Source organism: Apodemus sylvaticus, chromosome 20, assembly GCF_947179515.1.
Source record: "Apodemus sylvaticus chromosome 20, mApoSyl1.1, whole genome shotgun sequence".
Taxonomy (NCBI): domain Eukaryota; kingdom Metazoa; phylum Chordata; class Mammalia; order Rodentia; family Muridae; genus Apodemus; species Apodemus sylvaticus.
The window spans coordinates 45,487,927-45,501,591 of record NC_067491.1 but is presented as its reverse complement, the minus strand read 5'-3'; the positions used below and the strand labels follow the sequence as shown (position 1 = coordinate 45,501,591).

The 13,665-nt window shown below is 43.0% G+C and overlaps 1 protein-coding gene across 2 annotated transcripts in view; it reads left to right on the top strand.

Moving 5' to 3' along the window:
• The window catches only part of Bltp3b (bridge-like lipid transfer protein family member 3B), a 73,628-nt gene extending 60,943 nt beyond the window's left edge, over positions 1-12,685 (top strand). For both annotated transcript variants that reach the window (XM_052164767.1, XM_052164768.1), the window contains 7 exons: positions 182-354; positions 2,823-2,965; positions 3,885-4,035; positions 5,167-5,420; positions 5,724-5,832; positions 9,020-9,222; positions 10,399-12,685. In XM_052164767.1, coding sequence (XP_052020727.1) covers positions 182-354; positions 2,823-2,965; positions 3,885-4,035; positions 5,167-5,420; positions 5,724-5,832; positions 9,020-9,222; positions 10,399-10,518 — 1,153 coding nt within the window. In that variant the 3' untranslated portion in view covers positions 10,519-12,685. The remainder of the gene's footprint in view (positions 1-181; positions 355-2,822; positions 2,966-3,884; positions 4,036-5,166; positions 5,421-5,723; positions 5,833-9,019; positions 9,223-10,398) is intronic.
• The last annotated feature ends 980 nt before the right edge of the window (positions 12,686-13,665 follow it).

The following is a 13,665-nucleotide window of genomic DNA, read 5'->3' as shown; positions in this document are numbered from 1 at the left end:
CTTTCCGACAGGCTGTTTTCCCTGCTTCCTGTGTGTGCTGTGGTCTGGCTGGACCACAAAGGACTCCAGTGCTCCTTTTGCCCGGGCTACTCCACCCCACTCTCCCCACCCCTTCTAAGAGTAGAAGGTGAAGTCCTTTCTATCCCTGGGGTAATTTTCTATTAATTCTGTTTGCTAACAGTGTTAAATCTAAGGAGCGCTGCCCACCCGCCCCAGCTCCAATCTCAGTTTCCTACAAGAACATGAAAAGGAGTGCCTCCCAGATCTCCCTGGACACCCTTTCCCTGGACAGCATGGTACTGGACGAGCGGCTGGAGAGCGAGGGAAGTGATAGCCACGCGCTGCTGGGGAAGGGTAAGTTAGCACACAGTAGGACTTCCTGCTGGGGAAGGGTAAGTTAGCACACAGTAGGACTTCCTGCTGGGGAAGGGTAAGGCGGCACACAGTAGGACTTCCTGCTGGGGAAGGGTAAGTTAGCACACAGTAGGACTTCCTGCTGGGGAAGGGTAAGTCAGCACACAGTAGGACTTCCTGCTGGGGAAGGGTAAGTCAGCGCATGGTAGGACTTCCTGCTGGGGAAGGGTAAGTCAGTGCACAGTAGGACTTCCTGCTGGGGAAGGGTAAGTTAGCCCACGGTAGGACTTCCTGCTGGGGAAGGGTAAGTCAGCACACAGTAGGACTTCCTGCTGGGGAAGGGTAAGTCAGTGCACAGTAGGGCTTCCTGCTGGGGAAGGGTAAGTCAGCACACAGTAGGACTTCCTGCTGGGGAAGGGTAAGTTAGCACACAGTAGGACTTCCTGCTGGGGAAGGGTAAGTCAGCACACAGTAGGACTTCCTGCTGGGGAAGGGTAAGTCAGCACACAGTAGGACTTCCTGCTGGGGAAGGGTAAGTCAGCGCACAGTAGGACTTCCTGCTGGGGAAGGGTAAGTCAGTGCACAGTAGGACTTCCTGCTGGGGAAGGTAAGTCAGCATACAGTAGGACTTCCTGCTAGGTACTAGCACGCTACAAGAAGGACTGTGTAAGTACTTAAAGCTATAGCTATACCCCACAGTTATTAATGACATCGAACAGACAGGCAAAACGACTCAGTTCTGTACGTCCAGCCCTGTCCTAGCTGTGACTTCCTAGTGGCTGTCCTTTTGCTAGTGGGTCTCCTCATGTCTACTTCTGTTCATTTGCATTATTTTTCACCCCTTGAAAGAGATTACCCCCCCAGGTATGAATTTGATCATGTTATTTTCCAGTTTAATCTCAGGAACTTCTCATTGCTAAGGCTGTGAAATTTAGAATTCTTAATACAGTTTGAACATGTTTTTTATCATTTGACCTAAGTTTAGTTTTTCTACATGTGGTTTTTCCTTCCTTTAGTTCTTTTTCAAGAAATTGCATTCATGTGTGTACTGGAGTGTGTGGGGTAAAGTAGCACACTTGCTCCATGGCGTGAGTAGAGGTCAGAGGGTAATCTGTGGAGTTGTCTCTCCCCCACCGTGTGGATTCCAGGAGTCAAACTCAGGTTACCAGGCATGGTGGCCCTGACCCACCAAGCTGTCTTGCTGTTCCCAGGCCTCACTTTCCTGCAATGAATGTTTTTCTGTTTCCCATTGTTACATCTCTGCCTGGACAGCTGTTTTACTCCTCTACAGTTTAGCAAAAATTATCATAGACATCTTACCCTGGACTTTGAGAAAGATTCTGAAATGATCTGTTAACCTCATCCACCACAGTTACCGCCACATACACCTTCTCTGGTGCCACATCTGGTGGATAACTTATTGAACATTCCACACTGCCAAGTGTCGGGTAGAAGCCAGTTGGTTACGCAGTAGTAAACACAGTGCTGAGTGGGGCTTATAGTTCTTGTGTCTTGAACTTCATCGGAGTTTTAGTTCTTTTATGGCAATTTACAGTATTAATTTGTGATAGACAGAAAAAATTAATGATCTTATTCCTTTTCTCATAGATAGCTTGAGGGAGCTAGAAAATAATGGAGCGCAGTCACATGGTATTCAATTCATGCAAGAGGTGACTGGGGGTTGCAGTAGAATGGGGAGAAGAGAAAGGAGGGACTCAGACTGGATTTGTGCGGTGTGGGGAGGGAGATGTGAGGCTCACAGGGCTTCCCCATTACAGCAGTGTCACCCAGCGGGAGGAGGTTTGTGTGTCAGCTCATTCTATCACTGTCCTTGTTAGCTTATTACATTTAGGGCCTTAGTGTCTGACTTAGTGAGGGTTTCTATTGCTGTAACAAAGGACCATGACCAAGAGCAGGTTGGTGACTAAAGGGTTAACTTGCTCACTCTTCTAGATCTAGACCATCAATGGAGAAAGTCAGTGCAGGAGCTCAGACAGGACAAGAACCCGAGGCAGAGGCCCTGGAGAGTGCTGCTCACTGGCTTGCTCTCATGGCTTGCTCAGCCTGCTTTCGTTCAGAACCCAGGACCACCAGCCCAGGGACGGGATGACCCACAATGCCCTGGGCCCTCCCCCATAATCTCTAATTAAGAACATGCTCTACCGCTCGGTCCCCAGCTGGATCTGATGGAGGCGTTTCCTTAGACGAGGTTTTTCTCCTCTCAGATGACTGCAGTTTGTATCAAGTTGACATAAATCTAGTCAGCGCAGTATCTCTGGCATTTTACTGTAGGAAATCGTTTCTCATTTGCTAAGGGGCCATAATTTGACCCAGACTGCTTAGTGATATTTAAACAAGGCTTTGCTTGAAAGAATTAAAGGGTCTAGTCCAGTTTTTGATAAATATAAACATTGTTGGAACATGTATAAACAGATGTTAGTTCATTGCTTTACCTTGTATTATTTCAGCAATGAAAAGGAGCTCAAATACAAGTTGCCACAGCCCTGCAGAGAGTGTGAACACCAGCGCACATGTGCAGAATTGCGGGGAGGCCTCTCCAGATGCGATCAGCACCAACTCAGAAGGCACGCAGGAGAACCGTGATGATCTGGTAACAGCCCAGGCTCTGGGGGAGAAATGCCACCTGGCCTTTGTGCTTGCTGCATGCATGTGTAAGATGCTGGACAATCTGCTCCTGCCTCTCTCTGGACAGTTCTTTCCGTGCAGTCAGCTGGCTGCTGCTGGGCTGTACCTTTTTAAGTCTGTTTTGTTTGTATTGAAGAAGGGAGGCGGAATGGTCTGTTCATTTTTTCTGTCTTCTCTCCCATTTATGTTTTGACTGATATTTTAGTGCCTTTCATGTAAACTTTTTAGAAGTTTGACAGCACAGATGGCAGCCAGTCCTTACAGTAAGAGTCATTCTACAAAGGAGATAGGATGCTAGTTTCTTTTAAACATTGCTGACACAGTGAAATTATATGAAAAAGACTGTAGACATATCTTACGTTTAGTGACCATCCATTCATACGGACATGCCATACTATACGTCTTTGTAAACTTTTCTCTTTACTGATTAGAAACAAAAGCCTCTGGAGATCGTCTACAAAGACTGAACATCCTTTGTCCAAAATTCTTGGGTCTAGAAGTGCTTTTGGACTTAAGAGTTTTGTGGGTTTGGAACTTTTTCCTATGTGCTGTCTTGGACATGGAACCCAATTCTAAATCAGAGTCGATTATGTTTTATAGATTCCTTGCACACAGCCTCTAGATAATGTCATACAGGTTCCCAGAGTCTTGTGAAGCACTTGTTGCCATGAAGGTCCTTACCCGTGGCTTTGCCCTGTCCGTGGAGAGTAGTCCATTTCTAATTTTGAACTAGAGATGCTTAAGCTGTAGAGGGCTCTGGGCCCTGAGGGTGGCTGGGCTGATAAGTAAGAACCGTAGTTGCTGAGGTTAATATTTGCTAATTATTTCTTTAATTCTTTTGGAATTACATGGGGTACTAACTGTATTTATACAACCATTGACAGATGTCAGTTGTGGTGTTTAACATCACTGGCGTTAATGGGGAAATTGACATCCGAGGGGAAGATACAGAAGTCTGTCTTCAGGTGAACCAGGTGACGCCAAGTCAGCTAGGCAACATCAGTCTGCGGCATTACCTCGGTAACCGGCCAGTTGGTAAGGTTTTTCTGAACTCATGTTTCACACAGAATGCTGAAATATGTTTAAGTGTATTTTGTGTTCTATACACAGCTCACTAATAGTCTTGTCCTTGTCGTTAGGGCTCAGCTCGAAGGAGACCATATTGAATAAAATGTCAGTAGTTTTTTTTTGTTTTTTTGTTTTTTTTTTTTTTTGCTGTGTGTATAGAATTCTATATGATATGATACCTAATGTATAGAATGAATACACTTTTGCATAGTCCCAGAAAGCATGCTGTCACGTCTCATCCTGGGAGGTGGAAGAAAACACAACCAAGCAGGGCTCACAGGGGCCCACGTGGTCTGCGTGGCCATCCCAGCCTGCGTGGGTCTGTGCTCGGCCCGCTGCATACTTGCTGTGGTTGTTTAGCTTGGGGTTTCTGTGGGAACCCTATCAGTGGGAGTGGGGGTGTCTCTGACGCTTGCCTGCTCGGGACCCTTTTCTTTCTGATGCCTCACCCAGCCTTGATATAGGAGGGTTTATGCCTAGGCTTAGTGTATCTTGTTATGCCGTGTTCGGTTGCTATCCTCGGGATGGCCTGCTCCCTTCTGAAGGAGAATGAAGGAGCAGTGGCTCTGGGAAGAGGGGAGGGAGAGAGGGGAACTAAATGCAATTATACATGAAGTACGTATTCTTTACTATTAATTCCACTTTTAAGTGTTCTTTGGGAATGTTTCAATGACATGTCTCCTATAGACTTTCACATTGTTTAAGACCCTAATTAAATAAAGAAGAAGCAAGGCTTACATAAGACTCTCTTCACCACAGTCACCTGTCTAAGGAGTCGGGTTCTCATGTGGGTGTTGAATCTCAAGCCTGTATCCTATCAGAGTTCATCATGAATTTTTCCCTATTCTGAAAATGTGCAAAATAGAGAAAAATTGCCAGTAGTGTATTTGAAAATTGCAGAGAAAAAGTGAAATTATGGTGTTTATGATATATTTTATTTATAATATAGAGTCATTTAAATTAGGAGTAAATATTAAAGCTGTTTCCTAGATTTCTATAATATGCACTGTCTGATATTTTTTACTATAATCTTAATGGCATATAATGTTCTTGGTAGTGTTAGTTACAAAGTTACAATTTTTCATGTTTGTTTCTCAGGTTCTGACCGGAAAGCTATAATTCATCCCAAATCCTCTCCTGAGATTTCTCTGAGGTTTGAAAGTGGCCCAGGTGCTGTCGTACACTCTTTGCTTGCAGAAAAAAATGGATTTCTTCAATGCCACATAGAGAACTTTACTACTGAGTTTCTCACATCTTCCCTTTTGAATATTCAACACTTTCTGGAAGATGAAACTGTTGCAACAGTAATGCCAATGAAGATACAAGTTTCTAACACACAGATAAACTTGAAAGTACGTTAACAGTTAAGTTTTTATTTTCATAAATGTTCACATTACCTTTTCTGGACTTTGATTTGTGTTTAAATTGTGGTATCTCTAAACTGTGTCCTCTGTCAGAATTTATGAAATCGAACGACTCATATTTGCAGTGAATGCTACAAATCCTTTTTAGAAAGGGAAAATAGTGCAGACAATTTTTTGATATTAGTAACTAAGGTATTTATATAAATCTATAACATGTTTATTCAAGTTGACTATTTCAACACTTTAATTTATTTTTATAAGAACATGCCAATATTTTCTCCTTACCTGTAGGATGACAGTCCCCGGGGTAGCACAGTGTCCCTTCAGCCAAGTCCCGTGACTGTGCATATTGACCATCTTGTGGTGGAGCGGAACGATGATGGTTCTTTCCACATCAGAGGTACCCTGAAAACGAGGCCAGTGAGCACCGGTGTGCCGGCCACCATAGCAGTCACATGCTGTTGGGTTTTGTCACTCATTGTCACTGTATGCGGCTTGTCAGTAGTAATGATTGAGGATTGCTTTTGCCACATCAGTCTACAGTATCCATGTGTAAGCCCAGCAGTAACTCAGGAGGAGTTAGCGTCATACCTGTGCTGCAGATATGTCTGGAATTAAAATAAGAAAGGCGTTTGTGGTTTTGTGTGACTCCTCCCTTTTCCTTCCCCCTCTCCCTCCCCTCTCCCCCCTCTCTTCCCTTCCTTTCCCCTCTCCCTTCCCTTCCTCGGCTCCCTCCCCTCTCCCCCTCCTCTCTCTTACCCTCCCTTCCCCTCCCCTTTCCCTTTTCCCCTCCTTCCCCATTCCCCTCCCTCCCCTCCCTCCCCCTCTCTCCCTTGTCCCTTCCCCTCTCCCCTCCCCCTCCCCCTCTGTGTACATACTTCATGCTACAGTGAGTGCTCAAATGTCAGAGAGAAACCTCGAGTATCATTCTCACCTTCCATCTTGTTTGAGGCAGAGTCTCTGTCCCTTACCACATCCCACTTCAGGCAGCCTGGCCTACAAGGCAGAAACTCTCTGCTCTCTGCCTCCCACCTCCCCATAGGTGGAGTATACAACTGTTCAGCTGTTAAGAAAAATAAAATTATGAAATACGCAGGGAAATGGATGGAGATAGAAACAAACCCCCTGTGTGAAGTAACGGAGGCCCAGGGAGGTGAACCCTGCGTGTATCTTCGGTATGTGGATATGCTCTGGATGCGAGTGCTTGATTGAGAATTGCACAGGGGTTAGGTAGCTAGACAGGGACTAGGGGAAGGAATGGTTCTTCCCCTGCCTATAAAGGGATAAAGGAGACAAGAAGGGAGGGTTGATGGGGATGGGAGGGCAGGTTAGAAGAGGGGCATGAGGCAGGGATAACTAACACTAAAGGCCTCTTGGAAAGCCATATAGTATGAAAGTATAGAAGGCTTCTAAAATATTTACACCTAGAAAAGAGTTTATATATAGTCACCATAGAATGAAGAAGATAGTACCCCAGCTAGGTATAATGTATTACCAAATAAAACCCCCAGAATGGGTTAAATCTTAAATTCTTGGCCAACGGGGTTCCACCTAAACAATACAGCCTATGTCCATACAGTGTAACCAACTTGGTTACGTTCCACAGTTTGAAGGTTAGACCTGTTGCTGAAGACACTGCATATTTGTGGCATAGACAGTGGCGAATTTGAACTGGCGCTCAACTGAAAGCTTCACCCCTCCTAGCTGGCATCCGTAGTGCTGGACAGTGCTGGGCACACGCCTATACACATGGCCACAGTGCTGGACACACATGTGTCTTACCCAGCTGCAAACCCTGTGAGCTATAATAATGACAGTGTTCTTTGAAGATATGCCCATTGTTACAGTGGTAGCATTAATGATAGGGCAGTAACCAGCCAATACCCAGTTGGACATAAGCCCATTGTGTGAGATGGGGCCCATACCTGGCATTGTTAGTGAGGCCAGGACCTGAGACGAGAGAGAACATAGGCCCTAGGGGTAAACCCACTCTGGTTTAGAGGCCTAATGTGCTCCTCTGGCTCCCACAGCACCACACACACAGATGCACATGCAGGCGAAACACTCATGTGTAAGATGAGAATACAACAAGTCTTAGGAACTTAGGTAGCTTTGAAGCACAGCCATATCTGATTTTAAGGAAGTCTGCTTTACCTGTATTCTTTTGTAACCCAGCCTAGCCTGGGACTTGGAGTCTCCCATCTGCCTCTCTAGGGTTGGGTTACAGACATGCTCAGTTGCAGTTGCACCTAGATCAAAAGATATGTTACAGTCTTTCTAAGTTGAAGTATTCTTTTCTTTAAAAATATGTTCTGGGGGATGAACCCAGGGCTTGTGCCCATTTTGAAGACATTTCAATGGAAGTGTTTTCTGAATTTCATTTTAAGGCTTTACATAGAGTGGTACATAAATATTTATTTTTCATGCCACTGTTTTTTTTTTTTAATCTACAATTTTGCTGAACAGTTACCAGTTCCAATTATTTACTTATTTATTTAGATTTATTTGTTTTATATAAGCCAATGTTTTGTTTGCATGGGCATCTGCACACCAGATGAGGGCATCAGGTCCCATTGACAGTTGTGAGCTCCTATGTGGATTCTGGGAGTCTAATTAAGGACTGATGGGGGAGTAACAGTGCTCTTAAATGCTGCGCCTCCCCTCTAGCCATCCAATTGCTTTTTTCCAGTTCCTTCTATATTTTTTGTGTACAAGATTACATCATCTGTAAGTGTCTCTCTTCTTTCCTTTCAGTTGGGGTCTCTTGATTTCCTGTCCCTGTCCAGTTGTGGTGGCTAAGACCTTCTAGGGCAGTATTGAGGCTGTGAGAACAGACATCCTTGTCCTGTTCCTTATTTTGGCAAAGAGGAAAAAATACCATTAAGTGCACAAGTGTAGGTTGTCTTCCTGTATCCATCATCAGTCCGAGAAAGGTCCTTCTCTGCTCCTAACTTGTCTATACTTTATCATAGTAAGGTGTAGGATTTTTCAAGTACCTTCTTTTTTTTTTTTTTGTACTATTTTGGCTTTTTAAGGCAGTCTCTCTACATAGCCCTGGCTGTCCTCGAACTCACAGGTAGACAAGGCTGTCCTAGAACTGTCAGACATCCACCTTCCTCTGTCTCCCAAGTGCTGGACTAAAGACATGCGCCCCATACCTGGTCCTCAAGTGCCCTTTCCATAGGCTTTGAAGTTATCCCAAAGCTCTTTTTACTCTGTAGATATATACAAGTATTTCACTTTCTTTAGATCTAAGTCTCCTGTATTTCATACTGTGTGCCTAGGGTCGGTTTATGTATTTATATGTTGGTATATTCACTTCACTGATAATTAGTACAGGATGGCTATTTCTCTGTTTGCAAGCATCTTGATGTTATTTTTTAATTTCTAAGCATGTTGTTGTTCTTGTTTTGGGACCTTTAGAAAGAGTAAACTTTTGCGTTTACTGTGTTTCCCCTATTTATCATTAACTACTGTCCTCACACTAAGTTACTTTCTCATTTTAAAATTAGTTCTTCATAATAGAACTGTAAAGATTTGTCAGATGATTTGGAATTGTTATCTGAGCATTTTATTTGTTTGTTCAGATTCTCACCTCTTTAACCCTGGGACTGATATCAAAGACAGTGCCAGCAGCGATTCAGTGGTGCGGGCCCAGGGGACGTGTGACGTGAGGAAGCAAGGCAGTGTCACCCAAGCCACCCAGACAAGCCTGTCAAGCCCAGATGCTCCCTTGCCTTCACAGCCAGCGGCCTTTCCCGAGTGCCCGGCTGACATCACAAGGGAACAGGTAATGGAACCGTGGGTTTAATTCCAGCACTTGACAAAACTACTAACAGTTAAAACACCCCTAATGTATTTCAGTTAGGCAGCAGTAGATGCTACAGTTATTAGTGTGCAGCAAGATAAGAAAAAAAATGCCTCCTGTTCTCTTGAAGTTCTCTCAGTCTTGTTATCGTTCCAGAACCTTGTTGTTCAGCAATTCCTTACAAAATGGATGCCACATTCAGCTAAGCATCGGGCACTCATATCATTACATTTGCTTTAAGCTTATTTTAATGGCTGAGCGATGTGATGTGGATGTGTTAGCATTTCTGACCATTCTGTTTGACATTTAACATTCAAGTTGTCTCTGATTATTTGAAATTATACATAAAAATGTCCTGCAGAGTTTTACTTCTCTGTGGTAGGGTGGTAGAAGGAACTCACTGATCTGTTGGAGGAGATGCTGGATGCTGCTCTGACCAGGCACAGAAGCCGAGCTCTCTAACTGAGCTCTGTGAACATGGAGTTCCCGCCCTTAGTTTTTATTTTATCCTCATAGGAAGTAGCTCAGAGACGGCGGCAAAATACCTGGATTAAGACTTAGAAAGTGTTGACTGTCTGAAAGAAAATGCCTAGTGGAGTATTTGCGACGAGTCTGAGGATGAGGAGAGTGCCGTTCCGGGCCAGGCTGTCTCTTGCCTATGAGCTAGTTGAATTCTAGGACTAGTAAAGGTCACCTAAGAGAGTGACTTCCGTAAAGAGAAAGCGGGCAACTGTGAAGTGTAAGAGAATGTGAAAGCCTAAGGGATCCCAGGAGGGGAGAGGAGCGGTGGGGAGGTGGCAAGCTGAAAACTGGCTGGGATAGGCGGAGATGGGGGCTTGTGTCAGAGGAGGGAAGTCAGCCTGTGAAGACAGAGGCCTGAGGGTAGTGCTGTGCGTGACACAGGGTCACGTTACATTTGCAACTGAGAAGTTAAAGAGTATTTTGAATTACTGGGTCAAAATTTAGGAACACCGTTACTTGCATAGTAAATGCTTTCCAATAGCTCCTGGAAGCAATTTTCAGCTCAAGTAGACCCTCACCAACACTGGGTGGGCCCCTCACCCGCACTGGGTGGTTTATCGTCCCAAGTGATGCTACATGAACTAGTCACATTTTCCGGAAGTGATTAAAACTTCTTGTTTCCAAATGTCATTTCAGCTCATGGAGGAGAACGAGTGTCTCAGGCAGAAGCTGGCTCAAGCTAAGATGGAGCTTGCGGAGGCTCGCTCGGCCAGAGACGAGCTCCTCCTTCAGATGAAGAGGCTGGCCCTGGAGTAGCTGCAGTGGCCATGAGAGCACGGCTTATAGCTCTGGAGAAGCAAGGTTATGTTTACATGAAGGGTGTAACCAGTTAGTGGGACGTTTTCCTTTACACAAAAATAAAGCGTGTGCTGAAGTGGTGGCTGTTCCAAACCCTGTTGAGGAAACCTTGGGTGCAAGCGGTACAGTCAGCTGGGTGGCCCAGTGAAGGCTGCGTGTGCACACCGGAACCCAGGCACATGCCTATGAAACCTGGCCGTGTGCACACCGGAACCCAGGCACATGCCTATGAAACCTGGCCGTGTGCACACCGGAACCCAGGCACATGCCTATGAAACCTGGCAGTTCCTGCTTCAGTGTCTCAGCAGATGCATTTTTATAAGAAAAACGAAGACCTGTTGTGCTCATGCAGATTGTTGAATTATTTCTCTTTGTTAATAATTTACTATTATTTCCAAAAAAACAAAAAACCAGATGCTTTTAGGGCTAATGTAAAAGAAAAGTAGGCTTACATTTTAGATGTTATTAAAATTATGTACTTAATCTATAATTATTTAATTGTTGTAAAAAGTCCAATCAGATTAATAAATTATATAATTACCGAGTTTACAAATGGAAAAACTCCTGACCCTACTGAGCATATGAAGCAACTTGAAGATGTGAAAATCACCTTACGTGATGGGGGAGGCTTCAGTAAGGCACTCACGCAAAATCAAAGCACAAATATAAGGGCATATGGGCAAGTGACTGAAAAGCATTACTTGTACATTCCACTAGATGTGTGTCATTAGAAGGAAAAAGGCAATTTATCTTGCTATATTTGGCAGTATTTGTAACTATAAAAATTTTAATTATTACTATTTTAATAATTCTTTATCTTTCCTCTTTAAGGAGAATGTTTTCAGAGAATTTTTTTTTACACACATAAAACTATTTCATATCATTTCTGTAGCATCATATTACACACATGTTTGCTCATATGAATATATAAGGCTAGTTTGGATTAGCTTTCTGTGTTGCGTGTCTATGTGTGTATATATATGTGTGTATGCACACATATATATACACACACACAGTCTTCTATAAGAGTTATTGGTAAATTTTGAAATCTATTTTCTATGGGGTCAGGTTGAAAACACCATGAGAGAATCTCAATTATGAAATAAAGTACATGAATATTTTAAGAAACAGGTTTTTGAAGACAGTATATTTCTGATAGAATTAAAGTAAGTGGTGTCTATTTTAAACCTCACATTCCTCAATATAACTATACCCAGACAGGCCATGAGACAGCCGGGCTGCTCTTTCTCTGAGGTACTTGGGAACCCTGTCCCTTGCTGGGACATTCACGGTGCTTTGCATGTTGGCCAGAATTACTGCCATCCCTGTATCCAAGGACTTGGCAGAAATCACATACTTCATGACATCACGTGTTGTGTTTTATTGTGAACGGTATTTACCTCCTTCCTCCCCACATCATCCGTTTCAGTTGACATCATTTGGGGAAAAAAAAACAAAAAACAGGCACTGTTTGGGAGCCAACATACAGCCAAGAACAAATTAAATCGTTACTGTATTACCTCAGAGTATTTACACCACCACGGGAACACTTTGCTACTCTAAGCTGTATGTAGCCTTAGATGAAGTGTGGAGGTCTAATCAGAGCTGCAGAATGCACAGCCTGCTAACCTTTGATGTCTGGTGTGGATTCAGCAAGAGTACAGAGGACGGATGGGACATGAACTTCCGAGCTGACGCTGTTTCTCAGGACTGACCTGTTCTACATAAACATACAAATTTTCTATGGAACAATGTTAGACTGTTTAATGTTACTAGACACTGAATGTCTTCCTTCTTCCTTTAAGATGTATTTGGCCTTCCCATGAAATCGTATAAACAACAGAGCTGATAATATGCTGAGCGTTCCATATATTTTGTCCAATTGGTTTTTCATTTTATTTATTGATAAAAGTACTGTTTTGGTAGTGGTTTACAATTGAGGAAACATCTCCCAAAATATTCCTGTATATTCCCCCCACAAACGTGGAAGGTGGGTGTGATTGGGATGCTGGAAATTTGAGAGGAAAGAGACCTTTGATGCTTAAAATACGTTTAGTGGAACCACAATTAATGATGTGGCTTTGATTTAAAGTGCACCATTAAATGCTTTATTTCAGCACAGTCATCTGTTTCCAGACTTTGCTAAGGCAGTCTTTGCCACAGACGAGTCACCGTCTTACCTCTTTTTATTTAAAGAGGACTATATATTTTTAAAGATTTCAGTTTTACTTTTGATTGTAGGTATGTGAATGTGGGTTTGTGCATGTGAGCGTAGTACCTGTGGGAGCCAGAAGAGGGTTTTGGGACCCCCCACCCCTCAGGGGCTGAGCTTAGCAGGAAATTGTGAGCTTCCTTTGCGCGTGCGTGCGTGCGTGTGTGCGTGCGTGCGTGTCGATATAGGTGTCATTGTGTATTATACAAACTAATTGAAAGATACTGGGACAGTTTTATTTCATTAATTTAATCTCATATTTAGTAGAATAAGAAAAAAAGTAAATGTACGTAAACATAGCAGGAATTTTAACAATACTATTAATTGGAAATCAGATTGTATCTTGAATTTTATTTTGGTTAAATCTCTAGTAGATATATATGAATGGTCACAAGTGGAAAGTGGTAATTATATTTTGCTTTTTGTTTTGTTTGGGGAAAGTTAGAAATTTTAATCGATAAGTTAAAAATCATGCATGTTTATATATGTACACATATACATTATGGAATAGTTAAAGTATTTAACATATATATTATATCATATACATTGTATGGCAAGAGTACATAAAGTCTATTCTTTCATTAGCTTACAAGTATATAGCATATTATAAGTTACAGTTGTCATGATACAGATTTTTATTTTTTATTTTTTTTATTTTTTTTGGATTTTTGGATTTTGTTTTTTTTTTCCGAGATAGAGTTTCTTTGTGTAGTCCTGGCTGTCCTGGAACTCACTCTGTAGACCAGGCTGCCCTTGAACTCAGAAATCCACCTGCCTCTGCCTCCCAGAGTGCTGGGATTACAGGCTACCACTGCCCAGCTGATATAAATTTCTTGAATTTATTTTTCCTACTGGAAATTTTATACCCATCAGTACACGCCTTCTTCCCCACT